At 49.8% G+C, this 21,003-nt stretch overlaps 1 protein-coding gene across 1 annotated transcript; it reads right to left on the bottom strand.

Moving 5' to 3' along the window:
• Window positions 1-18,679: 18,679 nt before the first annotated feature.
• Window positions 18,680-19,528, bottom strand: UBXN10 (UBX domain protein 10). Its single transcript, XM_012656919.1, has one exon. It carries the CDS (start codon window positions 19,526-19,528, stop codon window positions 18,680-18,682), a length of 849 nt encoding a protein of 282 aa, XP_012512373.1.
• Between the last annotated feature and the right edge of the window lie 1,475 nt (window positions 19,529-21,003).

Genomic DNA, 21,003 nt, shown 5'->3' on the forward strand with positions numbered 1-21,003 from the left:
GAAGGTGTCAGTTATTTACTGTTCTGTGTGATGCCTGCCTTGGCTGGACTCTCTCTGGGATGGCTGCAGCCAGAGCAAATTCAATTGTCCGCCCCGCCCTTCCTGCCCTAATCTGCCCTGAAACTCAGCGAGATAAAACTATGTAAATTACACCGGATTAGGGAGCAACGTGTGCCTGGAGGGTGGGGCAGGGAAAGAGACCTTGTAGGCTGCCAGCCCCAGCCTTCCCCGGCCCCTCTCTTCTCCTAAGGAAAACTTTTGAGCCTCTGTTCTCAGTCCTACCTGCTTCTCCCACTTCTGAGAAATTCCTGCAACTCTAGGTTCCTGGTCCGCAGGTACATAGGCTGCCGAGATCCCAGACACGCAGGAAGCACCCTCGTTTGCTGCTCCATAGAGTCTGCCGTGACCGGTATTAAATCAGACTGCGTGAGGAATTGCTCAGTACTGGGGCTTTGTAGGCAATCTACGGCTAAAAGGCGTATACGCTGACTAGACCGTTACCCACGATTGCGAAGGGGAAATGCATGCTGCATTATTCAGTGTCAGCTGCGGGGTGGAGGGAAAGGTTAAAGCCACTGCCTAACTTCAGTCCTTCAAAATAAAATCCTAAATGTTGACTTGAAACATATGGCTATGCGTTGGGATAAATCTCAGTCTAGTTTCTCCCTGCTGTCCCACGTCAGCAAAAGGATTTCTTGGCTGCATTCTCTTCCTTCAGAGCCTGGGCCTTCCCTTGACTCCGGGACCGTCATCCCAGCAAGAAGGATGAGCCCATCTTGCCTTAAACTGAAGATGGAAGATCACATGTAGAGTCTTAAGCTGGAATTATGAGTATGATAGGTGTGCTGCTAACCTTTAAACCTACTCCTTTGGTTTCATTTTTTAACCAAAAAGCTGGGTAGAGTAAGGGAAAGTTTTAATGACCTTTCTTTTTCTATCCCAAGGAATCTGACTCAGGGACTTTTGTGGACTGGAGTGTCCTAAACTGGCCAAGCCTTGACAAAACCTTGGGTGCCCAGGGCGCTGGCTGGGTCAGCAGCGTCACATGGCACGGCTTGCCCTGTGATACGGGCAGAACATTCTCTAAGTTCTCTACATGACACGACCTGCTGCCAGGCAGTCCCCAAACAGAAAGCCCAGCCCTCGCCAGATCCTGCCTCACCTGCTTCTGTCGCCTCTCCAGACCCACTGGCCTGCTCTCCAAAACTCGTCCTCCTCCAACGGGCTTGGTTAAAACTGGGCTTCGTTGTGGTGTCCTGGAGCCTGCTGAGATGCAGACACACAGACAGTCCTGCTTTCCAGGCCAACATGTCCCTGGAAAAGGAGTTGTAAAGAATGTCTTCACGATGCAGGCCATATTTTCCCGCAGGAACATGGTATAGTTGGGGTGCACGTCTAACCAGAGACTCGACACCAAATGCATCACGGCCATATCCCCAGCACGGCCTAAAAGCCACAGTGCCCTGAAACCTCTATGGTCATTTATCAGAAAAACCCTCCGACGAGCCTTGTGCTCTTGATTCTGGCAGGGCCTCAGCTGGCTCCTCATGTCCGGTGCTGAGCTGCCCCTCCCCAGCCCCTTTCTTTCCTTTCCTGGCCTTGATCTTGAGGCTCCTAGCCCCCTTGTTGTCCCACGCTGGCTGGCTCTGTTTTCCTCATTGAATTCCTTTAACGAAAAGCCTTTTGAATAATTCACAGTTTCATGCGCCCTCCTGATCCCCCAGCTCCCACGTTGCCGTAGCCCACCCTGTGTCGAGCAGCACCCCAGACTGTCATAAGAGCACCTCCCCACATTGGTGAACCTAAGGGGAGCCCCCATAACACTGAACACGCCTTACATCTGCTGTGCCTTAGGGGGAAGCGTAGCTACATAGGGCCTTCATGTTTCCAGAAGCTGTTGATTGAGTTCTTTCTACGTGCCAGGCCCTTTCCAAGGCGCTCAGGATATAGCTGTGAATAAAACATATAAAAATTGCTGTTTCTGTGGCACTCTAGAGGGGAAGGCAGAAACAGCATTTGTCTGACTAGTGGAAAGACCATTGGCTTGGGAGTTAAGAGGTCTGAGGAGCCAGTCTAGATGCTTCCACCAATCAGCTAAGTCACTTCTCCCTCTCTGATCCAGTCTCCTCATCTGGAGAATGAAAAGATGGGACTTGGTCACATGGGAGGACTTTCGACTGTGACCATCTAAGGGTGCTTTGATGTGTGACTCTCCTTATACCGCAGCCTCGTTGGCTTCTCAGCCAGGAGAGTAGAGCTCCCCCACCTCTCCTTCAGTGGAACACTCAAGCCAACTCCCCTCTCTGCCCTTGCAATTCTTTTCTGCTTTGATTATTCTCTGGTCTTAAGAAAGAAAGAAGAGAGAACACTTCTCCATCAGGTTAGCCTGCCTTCTGCTCTTCCCCTCCACCCTCCCTTCCCCACTTCCATGGGGTCACAGACATTTTTCAAGAACCATGAAATGACTCCTTCTCCAAAGATGGTTTTTGTGGGTGGAATGCCTCTTTGGGGTGACTGTGATGGCTTTGGGAGCATCTGTTCCCTTCAGCATGCCCAAGGAAGCAGGGGACAGACCCCAGGGAGGGATTCAGTACAGTTGGTGCAACAGAACCACTGGAAACCAATTAACAGGCTGAAAGCCGGAGTAAGGACGGTGGCCAAAGAACAGGCGCCCCGTGGCAAACAATTACCAGTGTGGGCAGGGACAGCAATGTAGGTCAGCTCTCAGCCAGGAAATAGTTTTACAAGTGCAAAATGTGAACCCCTTCTGGAAGCAGAATCTAGGTAAAGGATTTTTTTTTCTGTATTAGGGAGGATGACCACCTGGTTGCCCTGCAACTCCCCTTGGTTTCTAAGCTGGTCTTGGCATCTACCGCCCTCCAAAAGAAAAAAGAGAAAACAAAGCGGCTCAGAGGCCTTCTGAACGGACCTTCTGGTTGAAGAGCATGAGAGAGGAGGTTAGTTCCTGCTGTGCGGACCAGAGCTCTGGGCTCCAGAGAGTGTGCCAGTATTGTACTTCCACATTTTTCAGGACACTGGATGTGTTTTGGCGCTGGCGTGGTGGATTATTTTGTTTGTTTGTTTTTTCGAGAGCCCGCCTTTCAGGATCTACGGTGCTTGTGATTTTTCCCAGTTTGGGATGACTATCTGGGGAGTCTGAAGTTAAGATCAACATCCAGGCTTTAAGAACCATTCTGGCAGGGGTTTGGTCAAACAGAAACAGGCAATTTCGGGGTTCAGGTCTAATTGGTTATGAAATTGAGTCCCACCAGCCTTTTGGCACTCAGATCTGGGGGCTCAGGTCGATAAGAGCCTCTTGCGGTTTACAAAGTGTTTCTGCGTTTACTCTCTCTCTGTTCCCCAGAACAGCTTTGCAAAGTGGGCGGGGCAGGTGGGAACATCTCTGCTTTGTAGATAAGGAAATTGAGGTTGGAAGAGGCTAAGAGCTTGTACATGACCGTCAGGACTGGGGTAAGATCTCCTCGTACAGAGTCTTCTCCCCGACACTGTGGTGCGTTTGGGGTGTGTTCTGAGAGAGCTCTGACCAGACGGGGCAGCTGTACTCATGAAAACACATTTCTGGTATCTTGTCGTTAACTTTATTCTAGGAAATACTTTGGATTTAGTAGCAGCTCACGGGAGGCTGGGCCTGATGATTGCTTGGCAGAGGCGTTTAGCCTACTGGCTATACCTTCCCGCAGAGGCCAGAGCCACAGAACCCTGGCAGGCATTTTTCTATGCAGGTCCTGCCTCTGCTTCAACCAGACCAGAGAAGAAGCTGCGTCTCCCAAATATCCATGGCGCCCCAGGGCCGTTTCAAAGGGTTTCAGAGGCTCTGTCCCTGGTCCTCACTCCAGTGCATTTTTGCCCCGAGGCTGCTTTCCTCCCTGCCACACTTTGACCTCTGGATTATGTGGGAATGTTGACCAAAGCCCAAGAGCCTCTCCTTGGGGCCCTGCATGGGGCAGCTCTTTGCCACATGGGCTTCCTGCTGGCCTTTTCATCAAAGAGCAGAGGACTGTCACCCCCAACTTAGCAGCTTAAACTTCCATCCATGAAAAACACTTGCTGACAGCTAGTTATTTATAATAAGAAATACAGCATTCGTTAAAACAGTACATGAGGAAATTTGCAAAAGCGGTTGTCTAGCATCCCTGTGGTCTTGGTTAACTTAGCCAGCGGAGTCGCCTTCCTACGGGAATGACATTAGAGTCCTGTTTTGACTCATTTCTGACCAGGTGGATTAGTTGTACCTCATGCTGCCCCTCGCTCCCCAAATATTGTTCCATTCAGTGAACGCTTGGCATGAAACAGCCTCCACGGCACCCTCTGGGGTGTCGTTACAGAGGGGTAAATGTTAGGGGTGAAGGAACTCATTGTGTGCCTGTAGGAGTTCAATGTCTTTTTTAAAGCAGGAATTGAGAAGTGTGACTAATGAGCACACTGTAAAAGCCACAGACCACCTCATTAAACGTTAGAGCCATTTCCCAGGTTGGGTAGAAATGAAAATCCTCAAAGAAAGGCCACCTCATCAATCAATGAAGAATTTTTTTTCAATGTGGTAAATATTCAAGACACATTTCTAATAGGCAAAAAGCATTTACCTGAGGCTTTCAAACCGCCCCCAACCAGATTTCTGGTGGGATGCGGAGGGACGAGAGAGGTGAGGGAAACAGGCTTCTCTACACGTTGCGCCCTGTTAGCAAGCAGCAGCTGGTGTGTGATGTCAGGGCGCATTTGATCCTCTTTTCTTTGAGAGGACCCTTCTGTCATCGTGGCCTTGCTTACTCTTCTGGAGCCAGCACTAGGGTTGCTGTGTGGTTAAGAGGGAGAATCCTCTGGACACAGTGGCATGCGCCTGTGGTCCCAGCTGCTTGGGAGGCTGAGACTGAGGCAGGAGGATCACTGGAGCACAGGAGTTCGAGACCAGCCTGGGCAACATAGTGAGACCCTCAACAAAAAACAAACAAACAAAAAAGAGAATCCACAAAAAGCTTCAGTGCCTGGCACACAGCAAGCATTTGGGGTATTTGCTGCCTCGCGTTACTCATAACGTCATTGCTGGGGGATGTGTCCCTCTTTGTGAATGGAGAAGTAGAGGCAGAGATTGGGAGGACCCGCTGCCCTTGGCCACTGCAAAAGATTCCATCTGCTCTCGGGCTTACCTTTCATGGGCTGGTCTGACTCGAGTGACAGCGTTGGAGGAAGCCCAGGTGGCACGTCAGTGGGCATATCTTGGCAGCCTGGGTTTTGCCGAGATGGTAGCACTGACCTGCCCGGCAGGGCTGTATAGACAAAAGCTCCAGGCTGTCCTGTACCAAGAACCTCATTCATTGCTTAACGGCTTGCAGTGAGGCTGCACTTAACACTGCAACGGCCTGAGCGTGGGGCCTCCAAACTGATCTCCCTGCCTCCCTGAGGGTGTCTGTCTCCTCCTCAGTGACCCTTTATGCAGCCACCAGAGAGGCCCTTCTGAGACCAGCTTCTGATTTGGGCCGAGATACACCCCTGTGTTAAAATCCCTGCTGGCTCTCCTCTGCCTGCAGGTCGGGTCCACACGCCTTAGTGTGGCCTTCGAGGCCCTTTGCAATCCCCTCACTGAGCAATCACCCAGGAAGGACCAGCTCCAGCCACTCTGAACTCCTAGTTCACTGGCAGGGCAGGCCCCTCCCTGGCTCCGCGCTCAGGGCGTGCTCTGTCCACAGCCTAGAAGGCCCTTCTCTACCCACTTCTCTGCCTGGCAAACTCTTGTTTCATCACTCAAGGTTCAGATGCAGGGTGAACCCCCCAGTGAGGCCTTTCCTGACTTCCTTGAGCAGAGGGCTTGCTGCTGACACCTGTTAGGGCACCGTCACATACTAGCTAAGTGGGGAGCCCTTGCAGGGCAGGTCTGAAACCCCAAGGCCTAGCCTGGAGCCTGATGCATAATAGACGTTTAATGTTTGTTGAATGAAGCTCCGTGTGTAATGCCACATGTTACAGCAATTTTCTGAAGGTCTGAGTTGAAGGGGAAGATACAGGGCTTGAACTGGGTAAAAGATTCCTTTTTTGTCTGTGGCCTAACAAATAAAAACCAGCCTGGTGGGCGGGAGGTAGGGGTTGGGAGTTTCTCTTCCCTGTCAGACATCGCCTCTTCAGACTCAGCTATGTCCCAGCTTGGAGAGGGACCCCCGGGAGTGCTGTTGTTGTCCGTCTCTGTCTTCACACACTCCTTCGTGAGCAGAGACCTCCTGCCTGGCGAAGGCCAACGTGTTTCCTGTTATTCAATAGCCAGCCGTGCTCCACGTACCCCTTCTCCAGCTTCTGTAAGGGGTTTGGGTATCGCCGAATAGTGCAGCCGGCCTTGGAAAACACTCTTTGGGACTTGTCATATGCAGTCTCTTCAGCCTCCTTCTAAGACTTAGTGTGAACATTTACACCGGAAACTGTCTAAGACAGGAAAATTGTGTAATTGATGACTAGGAGGTGGTAAACACCATTACATTGTCTCGTCTTTTTTTTTTGAGACACAGTCTTGCTCTGTAGCATCATCATAGCTCACTACAACCTCCAACTCCTGGGCTCAAGTGATCCTCCTACCTCAGCTTCCTGAGTAGCTGGGACTACAGGTACATGTCACCACGACTGCCTAATTTTCCCATTTTTAGTAGAGAGGGCATCTCACTCTTGCTCAGGCTGGCCTCGAACTCCTGACCTCAAGTGATCCTCCTGCCTTGGCCTCCCAGAGTGCTAGGATTACAGTCACCGTGCCCGGCTGTCTCATCATTTTTATAATAACAAAATGGAGAGGTACCAGGACTTAGAATCGAAATGTCCTCAGAACTCCTTAGCGGGGGTTCTCAGCTGGGGGTGGGGGCGAGGGTATTTCAGAAGCACCCACGGCGTTTTTCTTACACAGATGGGCTGATCCTGGCGCCCTCCCTCCCCCAGATTCTAAAATGCCCCTCCCCACCCCCTGCCACCTGCCCTGCTGCAGGCACTGCACAGGGCTTCGCCACTGGAGACTCTGGGTGTGCGTCCAGACCTGTGCTTAGTGGCTGCGCCACCCTGGCCGAGTCACTTTTCTCTCTGAACTCCATTTCCTCTCCATAAAATGGAGGCAAACGTTTGCCTGGGAGGAGTAGCCTGAAGATCCAACGAGAGTCAGCTATGAAGTTCCTGGTAGACACCAGAACAAATTAGTTCCATTCTCCTGTCCTTCCTCACCCCAGGTTCTACAGAAGAAACTGCTGCCACAGGAAGCCACGTCAGTCAGTCCACAAGGCACCGTCACCCTCATGACAGTGCCCTGTAGCTTTGGCACAGAGGAGTGAGGCCTTGGGCAAAAAACACAGCCCCGTTCCCTCTTCCTTCTACTGCTCGATGAAAGCTCCACCCACAGATGCTCCGTGGCGACAGGTTCCACGGATTTTAACTCGTGTCTGCGGGCCGGCCACTGGCCGCACAGGTTTCCACTGGATTTAACCACTGAGGGTAGGTGGCTGGTGAAATGTGGCACGCTCCCCCAGAGGCACACCAGGTGGCGCTGTGGAGAGACTGGACGGACACGAGGGAGGGACAGGAGAAGAGCGCTTGGGGAGGGGCCAGGCAGCCTGTCGAGGCAGGGCCGTGGCCGGGCCGTGGCAGCGGTGGACAGAGGGCCTTAGTGGACCACCAGCCCTCAGGCACCCCACTCAGGAGCACTCCTCTGAGTCAGGGTTGCATGTGAGCACACCGCAAGCGCCTCCACCCACTTCCTTACCATTTTCATACTGTTTTAAAAGTGAGAGTAAATCCCTGCCTTGCAGAGCTGTTGAAAAGAGTGGTGACGATGATGTTCACCAGGTGCCACGTTCAATGCTGCGTGCTTCAGGTGTATCTACCCATTTCATTCTCACAGCCCTGTGAGGTGAGTGCGCTACCCGCGTTTTAAACACCGGGGAACTGAGGAACAGAGAGGCTCACTAACTTGCCCAGGGTGGCCTGGCTTGGGGACGGGAGACCTGGGATTGAGCCCTGGGGTCTGGCTCCAGGCGGTCTGCACTTCACCACCCACCACATGACAGAAAGAGCTCATTTCGCCCTCGCAGCTTAAATAACTGTGGCCCAGGTGGTCCTCCAGCAGTGGAGGCTAAGTCAGCAGCACTGGCGCAGAGAAGACCCTCCCGGGAATGTGGAGACTCCACTTCCTCGTAGCTACTGTGCCATTTGCAAGACGCCCCAGACTGGTGCACCAGGGGTGTGCTCTGCAGTCCGTGGGACATTCATCTATTTATTCAATACTCGCTCACCAGCTGGGCCCTGGGGGTGGGGCTACAGACAGGCAAGGTCCCAGCTCTCATAGGCCTTATACTGGGCTTGGGGAAACAGCTGATAAATAACCAAACCCACAAACAAGACAATTTCAGGTTAAAGTTAAAAATGAAGAAAAATAAAGGCAGGTTACCGAGGTAGAGCTTGAGCAGTAGTCGGAGGAGGGGAGGGGAGGGAGGGATAACAAGCTGGTACAGGGAGCGGATCCTTCTATATGAATGTTGAACCAAACATTTACTAATTCCGTGTCCTCCTTCAGGCAGAGAAAATGTCATTTGGCTTGTACAGCCACCCTACCCTGACACAGCATCACTTTAGGCCGAGGCTGAGCATGTTCCCCAAATGCCAGAGGTCCTGGAGCTCGGTTAGGCTGCAAGCCTCGCTCGCTCACCGGGCCCCAGCTGTCAGCGGTGCCCAAACGCAGTCCCCTGGCCGGGTCAGAGGCTTCTATGGCAATTGTTGAACTTGAACCTCAGATTCGAGCATTTTTCAGAAAGAAGTCTGTTCATGCTCATGGCTTTGCAGTGGTGCCTGCTTTTAGCAAAATCTCTAGTTACAGGCAGTAAAGACGCAGACCCCAGGGGACAGTGCAGTCAGAGGAATGCAAGGATTCTGAAACACTGGCCAGCCTCTGTCTGCAGACAGGGAGCGTATAAACCATCCTGGTCCAAGGACAGAGCTCACAGAGGGACTCCCAAAATGTATTCGCCCCAGCTGCCTCAGATCTAGTCCCCGAGCCCAGGTCTCAGTGGTTTCCCTCAGAGACGCGGTCCTTGAAAGGGGCCCCAGCAAGGCCATGAGAGTCCCTGACTCCTTCTGTGGCACTGTCTCACCTGCAGACGGGGCTTCTGTTCTTGTGAAAACGTACACTATTTAGAGAACAGGAACCTACTTGTCCGCATGGTCTCTTGCTGCGAAGAATGTATTCTCTTGATGGGGTAATGAGAGACCTGTTCTGAAATGTGTGGACGAGGACCAAAGCAGATGGACCGAATTAATCTGTGTGTGCCAGCTCTGCACAGAGCACTGCAAGGAGCTTTGGAAATCATGCCAAGCTCTTTGGGGATGGCAGCATTGTGAGACACGTCACTGTGGACTGGCTGAAGGCTTTGGGTGACCCAAATGTCCTAAGTTAGCCTCATGCCTATGATGCTGAGTTGCTTTTTGTTTTTTAAAGCAGGATCTTTAACAGGTTCATTTTGGGGAGGCTGGCACCTGTCACATGAGGAGCCCATTGTCAGGCACCAAGAGGACACAAAGACGGATTAGTCATGGGCTGGTTGTTGAAGGGCCTTACGGCCTCATAGAAGAGGTGAGGTGTGCACTGGTTCTAGGACATTGTTCTTCCCCTCGGCTGGCCCTTTAACTCTCAGCTGCCATGTTACCTTCTAGAAGCTTCCCCCCATTCTCAATCCATGATTCCATAATACCCTTTAATTTATTCATTCATTCCACAAATACTCCCTGAGCACGTACTATGTGCCAGGCACTGTGTTAGGCACTGGAGATATATCAGTGAAGAAAGCAGACAACTGTGCTGATCTTATGATGGGTACCATGGTTTTCTGTGTGCCCATCTGCTGCCCCACACTGGGCTGGGTGCTCCCCGAGGGCAGTGAGCACGAGCACATCTTCGTTTTTGTATTCCCAGTGCCTGGCACAAAGGAGGGATACATATTTTTACAGATGTCAAAACATCCTTCATGCATATGTTTTTGTCTGATTCTTCACAACAAGAAGCAGCGTTCCTTTCCATTTGTGGGTGGGAAGAGGAGGCTTGGAGAAATTATGACCTACCCAGACACAGAACACGGGACTTTTGATTCCAAATCCTATGCTCTTTCTACTCCACCTCCGAGTGTTTCTTTTGTCAAAGCTTGAGGGAGATGATGAGCTGGAGGAACCCAGGGGAGGAGGAGTCACTTCCAGCAGGGCATCAGGAAAGGCCGGGGCCGAGGCCGAAGCTGACGGGGCCTCCTGAAGAGCCGTGCTGAGCTTGGGGAGGAGGACGCTCGCGCAGAGCTACAAGAGCAGGACAGCCCTGGGCTGGTTCCGAGGCCTGTCACTCATCCGGCCTGGTGAGACCAAGAGAATCATAGACCACAGGTGTTGGAAGGGACCTTTAAAGGACCTGGTCCAGCCCAGGAGTCCTTAGCCTCGCCGGTCCTTAGCATTCCCTGGGAGTTTCTAAAAGTGTGGTTCCCGGGGTCCAGCGCCAGAGACTTTAATTCACAAGGTCTAGGGCAGATCTTTTTTAAAAGTTCCAAATCTTTTGGATGCCAAGGCCCCCTTTTCAAATCCATTATTCAGCCAGGCAGTGTTTTACACCTGTAATCCCAGCATTTTGGGAGGCTGAGATGGGAAGATTGCCTGAGGCCAGGAGTTTAAGACCAGCCTGGGCAAGATAGCGAGACCCCATCTTCACACACACACACACACACACACACACACAAAATAGAAAGATTAGCTGAGTGTGGTGGCACAGGCCTGTAGTCCCAGCTACTTGGGAGGCTGAGGCAGGAGGATCATTTGAGGAGTTTGAGGTTGCAGTGAGCTACGATGGTGCCACTGCACTCTAGCCTGGGTGACAGAGCAGGCTAGGAAAAAAAAAAAAGAAAAGAAAAAGAAAAAAAAAAATAAACGGAATAAAATCCGTTATTCAATGTTTGCCTGTTGGACACAGTCTTAGAATTCAGAAGCCATTTAGGAGGCATTTCTGGCTATGCTGAGTCAAAGGTTACTTGTCCCCACCTTCAGGAACTGTGTTGTTGAGATTCGTTGGTGATGGTCTGTTTCTCCCGAATGCTGGAAGCCTGGGCCTTGTCTGCACCAGCATTTTACACACTGGTCTTCTAGCCCCTCTGCCTGAAAATGAAGGGACAGCCCCTTGGGTTGAACATGAAAGTATATGTGATTTGTTCTCTCTTGAGGAGGTGTCCGTGGCTCATACCTTGGACTTCTTGGAGGACGGGACTGAGGGGTCTAGACAGGTTGGTGCAGATGCCTTGGCTGGCCGGCCTGGTGGGGCATGATTTGAGCAGGTAACACAGCCCAAACAGCCAGCGCCAACCAAGAGCATTTTCAGTAAGTCCCAAGAGTATTTCCTCAGTGGCAGCTGGGCAACTCTCTCTGTGCATTAGACTGATTTCCTGTGCTCTCAGATCAGCCTCTGCCTCAACCTGCCTCTCACGTCTCCACAGTCTTCATTTTCTTCAAATCTGAATTAAAAGGCACTGGAAGACCATGGCTTGGTAGCCCTGGACCTCAGACTGAACGCTAAGGGCTTTGATCAGGCTCCTGTGAAGTTGAGTGTTCAGACATCCTTCCAGGGACTGTTTATTGTAGATAAGTCAGACTATTTTCCGCCACTGTTGTGCTCAGTTGGTTTCAGGCTGTTATCAAGTGAGATCAAAGGCTAGAATGGATGCCACTTTTTTATTCACATGGCGCTCCCCACTAGATTGGAAAGTCCCCAGGAGCAGTCACCAGTGTGATGTCACCATGTTCCGTGTGTGGTGCGGTACGTGTTCCATTTGTTGGTTCAATGAAAAGACATGTATTTAAATAAGATTTGAGTCATTAAAATATAACATGCATTTTCAAGACCTGTTCAAGACATACGTATTTTGAAAAGTGTAATGCTTCATATAAATATGAATAGTAAGAACAAAGAAATTTCCCTCTCGGCCCCGGGAGTCCCTGCCTCCTTGGCTGTAATTGGAATAGAGTGTCTGAGTTATGACAACAAAGTAACTGCACCTTCAGTTTTTCATTTTAGTAAGAAAAATGTGAAGAAAGACAGGGAAATGTTAACGTTTCATAGCAATCAATTACATGCAAAATTTTAAAAAAGTTTAGTTTCTATTTTCAATCAACAAAATTAGGAAAGATTATAAAAAGCAGTAACCTCAAAACTGAAGGTGCTGCAACGAAATTGTTATGTACTTTGCTATATAACTCTTTGCAAAGCAAAGCAAAATCCATACAATTTTTCATATAATTTGACCTGTGGATCCTATTCCTGGGCATTTGTCCTAAAGAAATAATTCAAAAGATGCAAAAAGCTACCTAAATGAAGATTTCAGCATTGACGTCTATAGCAAAAGCTGGAAACATGTACATGTTCCATAAAAGGAAAACAGTTTAATAAATTATGGTACATCAACATGTTGAAATATTACTCAGTCTTAAAATAATTATGAAGACTGTAGAAACTTGGAAAAAGAATATAAACCTGTGTTTGCTAGGATTATAAATGTTAAAAATATGCATGTGTGTCTATTGGCAAGAAAGTAATGTGCAACATAAATTTAGTCATTAAGACTGAGACAGTACATGCCAAAATATTAACAATGGTTATCTCTGACCGAAAGGATTATGGAAGATTTTTGTTTTCCTCTTTCTTCTTCTCTGTATTTTCTAAGTTTTCCATTAAAAAAGCATGTGTTTTGTTTTGGGGGCAGAGTGTAATGGATTCTGTAAGAATGAGCCTTTCCTGCTTAGAAAAATAATTTATGATGATGATGCATATTATGGGTTAGCATTTACTTTAATACTATTTTTAAAATAAAATTATTTTTTAAGTAAATAGATTTTATACCCGGAAGCCGAACGCTTCTCTTGACACCTGTGGCAACCACCTGGTGCCCATCTCTTGCTTGGATTATGCTAATAGCTTCTACTTGGTCTTCCAGCCAGAGAGCTGATTCGAACACATCTGTCAGGCACAGCTCCACTGCCCAGCACCCTGCAGTGGCTCCCTTGTGACCCAGAGTGACAGTGCCTGCCTCCCACCCCCAGCTCTGACAGCTCCTCCCCTCCCTGGCTCCTGCCACGCTGGCCACCTGCCCTTCCTCCAACAGGCCTGACAGGCTCCCTCCCTAGGACCTTTGTGTCCCCTCCACCAGGAGACCTCTTCCCCCCACATGGGCACACGCTGACTCCCTCATGTCCTTCAGATTTTCCACTCAGATGTCCTCTGATCCCCACGTCAGATCTCATCCTGTCTGCCCCCTCCCCTCTGATGTGCTCAGATCCTCCAGCCCACTTTGCTTTTCTTTCTACCATGACGTGTATCCCCCTCTGCGGTTCTGTATTACTTATTCTGGGTCTTGCTTACTTTCTGTCTCCCCCCATTAGAAGGTAACCTCCAAAAGAGCAGGGAGTTTTGGCCTGTTCTGTTCACTGAGGAGCCTAATAGAAGCCTGGCATCTAGGTGCTTCATATATATTTGTTGAATGAATTTGTCACAGATGATTTGAATGAGATGAGGACCTGCTGGGAACTCCATTAAGAAGGGAAAGAGCAAGCTGAGACCCGCCTGGGCTGGGGAAGTCTTCTGTACAGTGGCCGAGAGTCGAGATCTGGAGTCTTTAGGACGTGATACGCTTCAGTCTGGTATGGGATGACATCTGCAGTTCCCCAGGGTTGGATGCAGGGGCTAGGGTGGGGGCAGCAGACAGTTTCCGGACTATACTTCGCAGCTGGGAGGGGTGGAGTTGCAGCCGTTCTGCCAGGGTTTGTCTGCAGCTGGCTGGTTGTTCTTGTCACCAGTGGGCCAGGACTAGAGCAGACCCAGGCCATCTGTTGGAGGTGCTCACCAACCAGAGTGGACCTGTGGCGCCCACATGTCCCATCAGAGAGGACAGATGTCGGAGAGATCAGATGCAATTCTCAGCTGGTTGCAAAAAGGACCAAGGCCCCCCTGCACAGATCCCCTCATTGTAAACAAGAGGTGGGTGCGAAACTTAGGAAACTAGGGGCTTTATTAATTAGGCCCCTGGACAGTGGTTTTGTTTGCCCTCCCAAGGGGAAATGCATCCCAAATCAGCTGCTGGACTGGAATAAATGGAATGAAGGACAGCAAGAAAGGGAGGGACAAAGGAGGGGAGATAGAGATAAACAATGTGTTTAATTGGAACAAAGATTGCTTCTTATGTAACCTTGGACAGTAATCGCACCCCTAGAGTTAGATGGGAATTAGTTTTAACTTAGACCTAAACATTAAGTGAAATAGTGACCTTTTTGGTTTTATCTCTTCTTAATTAAAGCAATTAATAGCTTTGATTTTTCTCTGCACACTTTGTCCAAAAACATTCATGCATTTCCTTCACGTGAATGCAGCTGCTGGTCAGTGTCCTTCCCCTGCCTGCATGTTTTCTTGCTGTCATGTTTGTTTGCTTGTTTATTTTTGCAGGAACAGCCCCCATTGGCGATACTGGTTAAGCTAAATCTACTTGGGCAAATCCCAACTTGTCAAACTACCCTCCTTTTCTTTTTTCCTTAAGAAAATGGATAATATATCCAGAATCAGAACACCACTCATGAAGTCTCTGGCCCCAGCCACCATCACCTCTCACCTGGGCGATCTGTCCCTAGGTGAGAGGTGTTACTGTCACACCTTCAGTAGTTGGTCTTCCGTCTTCCACCCGGCCCCTAAGTCCACTCTCGACACAGCAGCCAGAGTGCGCCTCTGAGCAGGGCAGCCTGAATGAGGCTTGCTTAATTTTATCCATTGGCACTTGTCACATCAGCCATTCAGCCTCTTGGGGTAGGATTTAAGTGTGTCCAAAAATACCTCCCAAGATATGTTCTTCCGTGTCAGCTGTTCAGGAGTGCTACTGCTCCTAAACTGTCTGAATGTGAAGGAACCCAGATGAACATCAGAAAGGGCTGGTAGCAACTTCCCTAATCAGGAAAGGAAAACGGCACGTCACCAGTGTAGACAAAAAATAAAACACCCAATTTTATTTTTATCATGTGAGCTGCTGTCTTGTGTGTAAGTTACTTTGGTAACTGAGTCACCAAAAGTCTGCTGTCCTTTGATTGCTAACTCCTCTGCAGTGGTCTCTGACTCTCCCTGCTTATACGGTGGGTTTGGTTGGTTCCGGTTTCAGGGTGAGAGTGAATGGGCTTGTGAACTTGGAACTTTATTATGGTGCGTTGCTGAGTGGACTAATGAAACATGTTCCTGCTGGATTCTCAGAATGACTTTTAACTAATGCAATAGCAAAATAATACAGTTTTCTTTGTGATTTTGTTTAAAAGGTAGAAAAGCAGACCTCCTGCCATACAAAAGGCTAATCGAAAATATGTCCCAACCACAGGAAACCAGGGATGCTTTTATCTCAATTTATTAAGAGGACCTTAATAAAAAATTGTGTAAAAAGAAACTTCTTTGCCCCATGGGGCAAGATGGCTTCATTTGACATTAGAATCCCATTTCAAATGGCAGGTAAGAGCATGAACAAAAGCAAAGTTTAGTTCCTCAGATGCCTGCTTTTGAAATTCGGGTGATCTGTCCCTAGTCTGTAAGGTTATTAACTGGAATGGTATGCCTCAAGGCTGCTCTCAGTTTGGGAAGCATTTTGTGTGGGAGCTCTGGGCCCGCAGTTCTGTTCACAGGCCATCTCTTCTGCAGGACTGCACTGGCTTGACGGCTGTTGGCTGGGTCCCCAGGTACTTTCAGGGCAAGGACTGTTGTGTTAAAACCACCTGCCATCTGTTGGTGCAAATTTTTTGGATTCTAGATGATGAGTCACTTATTTCTACTGCTGTTCCTTCTGCTGCCAAGACTAATTTACCTATTGGACTTCAGCAGGGAATATACTGGAATAACTTATCATGAAGCTTTGTCCTATGCAAAGTTCATATTCCTAATGAGCAGTCTTCCTACTGCCATCACCGGAAAAGATGGGCAAGAGTTTCCCTCGCATTTCCAGAAGGTGGGGAGATGATCCAGTAATGATAATAGTGTGAGCCTCACTCTGGGTCCTTCATGGCTAAAGCTATAGCCACTGACTGCAGTAGGGTTTGAGTTGAGCATCCAGTGTTGGTTCCATATTTTCTTGCCAATACTCTCTTGCTAGGGTGCCAATGCTTATCACCAAGTGTGGCAGGTAGGCCCTCAATGACCATTGGCAAAATGAATGATTGGGGTCTGTGCCCACAAAGTGGGCAAGGCTGGTCCACCCAGGGCCACCAAGAGTAGTGTGCTGGGCCAGCTGAGTCCATGTAGCCCAAGGCGCCTAAGTGCAACACCACATGCACAACCATCAAGAACTCTGAATACTGATACAGTCTGTGCTTGCCAATCCTCCAAACTGGAGTACTTGGAATGATTTTTAGGAAAAATTCAGAAGACTCTTCCCATACAGACAAGCTAAGTGCTATGACAGAAGCTGAGAGCAGGAGCAGCGGGCTTTGTGCAGTGTCTGGGGAGGAGGACTTGGTTCTAACAGTACGACAAGTGCTTTCCCAGGGAGAAACCTGAAGATCAGGTTAACATACCCCTCTGTCCGGTCGTGTGTGGTGGCTGGAGTCTTAGGCTAAAATACAAGAGGTACTTCTCCACCCAGTTTCACACAAATTGGTTTTTATTGTTAGTATCATCATCTTTTGTCCAAAAAAAAAAAAGTTTATTTATGATGGTTCAAATCTAGCTTTATTCATATATCCTAAAATATCCTAAGATATTTCTATGTTTCATGCCTTCCATTTTTTTTCACCACCCAAAATTCTAAGCTAAATAGCAGCAACAAACTCCTAAGTGCAGAAGATTCTAACTCCTTCAAGCGTGCTCCATGTCACTCAAGTTTTCTAAAGCTTTCCCCATCTGGAAAAATTACCAAGTCCCAGGTGGGTGGGATTTTATTCTTACCACAGAGTAGGTGTGATTTTATGGGAGGCTCTTCCCCCAGCCTCCGAGATCAGAGGCAGAGATGCGTGGTTGAGTCCTGGTGGGCGGGGAAATTCCTGTACTGTAGGTGCCAGGCTCAAGTCCTCCCGCTGTGGTCAGTAACTAGAAGAGGTGACCAGTCGTGCGGGCCTGCCCAAGGCACTGCCGGCCCCAGCTGACCTCTCCAAAGGAGCGGCTGACCAAACCAGGATGGTATGAACAAATGTTGTAAAATATTCAGAACTAACCTATTCCGAGAGATCTGCGTGGTGTGGGATGCAGTCAGGACAAGGCAAGCCTTCTTCTCAGCAAATGGCGGTGCTGTTCATCTCCACTGCTAAGCATCAGTGTGCTAGAAGTAACATTTCTACCCGCATGCCTTATCTGTGCACAAAATGCACTTGTTGCTGAGGTAGCAACATGGATGGGCTTCTAGAAGTCCTGATTCCTGCCGTCTCTGTGTACCTAGGAGGTGGAGGCACGTACCAGGACTCAGGGCTTTGTGATGGCCGGGCCCTGGGGGTCACGGTGCCCAGAATGTCTGAGTGTTCCCTACTCTGAATGACGACTTGGCCATACGGGGGATCCGGGTGAGCCGTGGGAGTCTGGCTGCGCTTGCAATACGGGAGCACTTTGGCAAATTGTCCACGTCGCCACCTCGGAGTTGGAAAAACAAGACTGCGTGGCCTTCACAGCAGCACGGGATAAAGCAGTCAGATGCGTTTCATGCCAGGCAACCAGGCACTTGTGCACACGGTCTTTCAGCGCCCAGCAAAGTGACACCAACCTGAGGCCCCTCCTCCTCCTCCAGAAGATTCTAAATCAGAGAACAGGGCGCCGCTGTCATTGCTCCAAAGGACCTTCGTGTGTGAAGTAGGTGAGACGCTGAAACCGGGGGATGAGACGATCGATCCACACCCAGCTAAGCCCAGGGGGCCCTTAGCACAAACCCGCACAGACTTACACCTTTGTGCACTTTAAAAACGAAAGATTCCATTACTGACAAAAGCAAAAGAAATCAGATTACATTGGCTTTTCTCAGTTTTAGAACAATTCTGCACATCCATTGCCTTGGAAGCTCTAGGACTATTCTAGAAATGTTGAGATGTTGGGGCAGAAGAAGACCCATTCTCTTTGATGCCACCTCACACAAATAGCAATCCCCAAGAAACTCCAACCACCAAAGCCCAGCAAAGGGGCTGCTTCCAAAGACAGGGTCAACTGCCCGTTTCTTAACGATACTTGCAAGAAATACAAATGCCAGTTAGATATTTCTTACACCCTGGTTATTTACCAGAATAGAATCCTCTTGGGACGTGTTTAATCCTCCATTAGGTATAGAAAGGCAAACCGTTGGCTTTGAGAGAATCAGAGTTCCTTGCAAAAGCAGATGGGTGCTCCAGAAGGGACCATGGTTTTAGAAGGACCCAAAACTCTGGAGAGGAGAAGTTGTGGCCACAGCTGTTTTAGGAAGAGCCTGGGTAACTTGCAGTTCACTCCTGTGGTGGAGAGAATGGAACAGCGGGGAGTCTTCTTAGCGCACTCGGCACAGGTGCAGATGTCGCTGCTTCAAAGGGTATGCTGTGGAGACAAAAGTCCCAGGGATCCCAGCTGCACCAGGTCCATATGGCACTTGGAACTGGGCTGCTTGGGAAGCCACAGCACCCAAGCATGCTCCTTGCTCAGGACTCCAGCCGGGTGGCTGTGGACTCAGGGCCGCCCCTCCACGTCTTCCTGTGAGATGCCCAGCACCGACTTGTGGGGGATTCTGCACTCTTGCAGAGATCTGGTGAGGTCAGAAAAACGTCTCCTGGGCACCTCCATGGTTTCGATGCTGCAGTGTCGATAGGAGGTTTTGTTCTTTTGTTCAGCCACAGCAACAACGGTTTGCAAATCATCAGTTGGCCGGAAATACCGCACAAACCTTTGGCCTGATGGTGATCTGACGGCAAGCAGCAGCCTTGGTTCTTGGTCTGATGGTTCCTCCAGGTTTCTGGGCCTGGAGGAGCCCTGTCTCTTGGTTTGCACGACAAATTTCCTCTCCAAGGCACAAGCAGGAGCTCTGGAAGCTTCCTCACTTGTCTTCGAGGTGCAGGTCTCCTTTTGGAAAAGAGCGCGGATGCTGCTCAGCTGCAGTGAGCTGGCCTGTTCAGCTACTGTCTCCACAGCCCCCTCCTCCAGGGTCTTCCTGCTGATGGAAGGAAGGACGGGGTATTTATTGAGAGAAGAGGAAGCCCCATGAGGCACTTGCTGCAGCAGCGACTCAGGGATCTCATCCAAAGCTCCCTGTTTTGGAGATTTGGGTGCACAAGCTACTGGCTTTTGGCTGCTTGGCAACTCACAGGGAATGGCTGGAGGCGGAGAAGACGGTATTTGGGGAGAGCACACCTCTGTGCCCTGGGATTTGTGCAGTCTCGGCCGTGTCCGTCCCTTGGCAGACTTGGGCCTCGTGACGTGCATGGTTAGTGAGTTTGGCTGCCAAACAAAGCTGTCGGCCGTGGAGCTGACAGCAGCGCTGCGTTCAGGTGGTGCTATGTTCACAGGGGCTTCTGTGGCCATTGCTTCTCAAGACCCCTAAGGAAGCAGGAAAAAAACAGAGGAGGCTGTGGGTTAAACTTCCTGGGACTGCTGGACCCAGGCCATCCATTTCCCAAATGCCCAGAATAAGCACCAATGGGCCCCAGCCCGAGGGGCCCTCTCTCTGGATTCTGGCATCTGGAGAGGGATGCCAGCAGCTGTTCATTTATTCACGCATTCATGCATTCATTCATTTTAGGCACTTGAAATACATCAGTGAACCAAAGTCACTGCAATTTAAATGATTGTAGTGAGGAAGGACAGGGGTTAAATCCACAAGTAAACAGATATTTTCAAAGAGTAATAACTCCTACGAAGAAAACTTTTGCATTTGAGAGTGACTAAGGTGGGGGACTAATTCTTACTCTCTTGAGGGCAGGGGTTTCCGGTAAAGACCAGAAAACCTACCAGAAAATTCTAAGAGCTATACCACTTAATTCTTATTCTTATGAGGAGGGGCCTTTCAGCTGACACCAGAATGATGAGAAGGAACAAGCCATGTTACAATCTAGAGCACGGGCTGGCCAACTATTTCCATAAATATTTTCAGCCTTGGGAGCCCCGAGGTCCCTGCCGCAACTACTTAACTCTGCCACTGCGGCACGAAAACAGCATGAGCGACAGGCTCAACAAACCACCGTGGCTGTGTTCCAGCAAAACTTTATTTACAAAAACAGGGCATGGACCAGATTTGGCCCCAGGGCCGCAGTTTGCCCGCCCCTGATCTAGAGAAAAAGCGGCAGGGAGGGAGAGCCAGGCTGGAGTCCTGAAGCAGGGCAGAGCTTGGCATGTTCCAGGGAACTTGCCGGCTCCCTGGGTGGGGACCCCTCCCTACGAGGGTGGCCTGTACTGTCCCACAGACACGAGGCCTAGTCAGGAGTGTTACCAGCAGCCGCCTTTGCTCAAGAGTGAAAGCGACCCTGTCACGTGAACTCGGCAGGAAGATGGGGCTCAGCCTCACTCACAGCTGAGGTGGGGGGACCAACAAGCTTCTCCCTGCACTCCCTTTACAGAGCTTCCCTCAACAAGGGACAAGCCATCTTCCTTGGTACAATAGTCACCAGAGAAGAACCACCCTCTGGGGTCCCCGTTTTTCCTTTCTCCCTCAGTCCTTTCTTGTCACCCTCTCTCCATCTGCTCACAGCGTGCCCTAGCTTCATTTCCTCCTTCTGCCTTTTCACTTGGCCTTGTTAGGGGGCTCTGCACAGATCACTTAATACAATACCCCTCCACTGCCCTAACTCTGTCATCAGGGGTTCGGGGAGAGGAGCAGGGTGGCCGCACTGCTGATCTGGCCATTTGCCGGAACTCACAGGGGCGTTCCAGACCAGGGGTCAACAGCCCGTTTCCGTAGAGAGCCCGGCAGTAGGTATCGTCGGCTACCCAACTCTGCCCTTGCAGTGTGAAAGGAGCCACGTACAGTACGTAAAGGAATGGTGTGGCCATGTTTCCATAAA

This window comes from Propithecus coquereli, unplaced genomic scaffold, assembly GCF_000956105.1.
Source record: "Propithecus coquereli isolate 6110/MARCELLA unplaced genomic scaffold, Pcoq_1.0 Scaffold528, whole genome shotgun sequence".
NCBI lineage: Eukaryota > Metazoa > Chordata > Mammalia > Primates > Indriidae > Propithecus > Propithecus coquereli.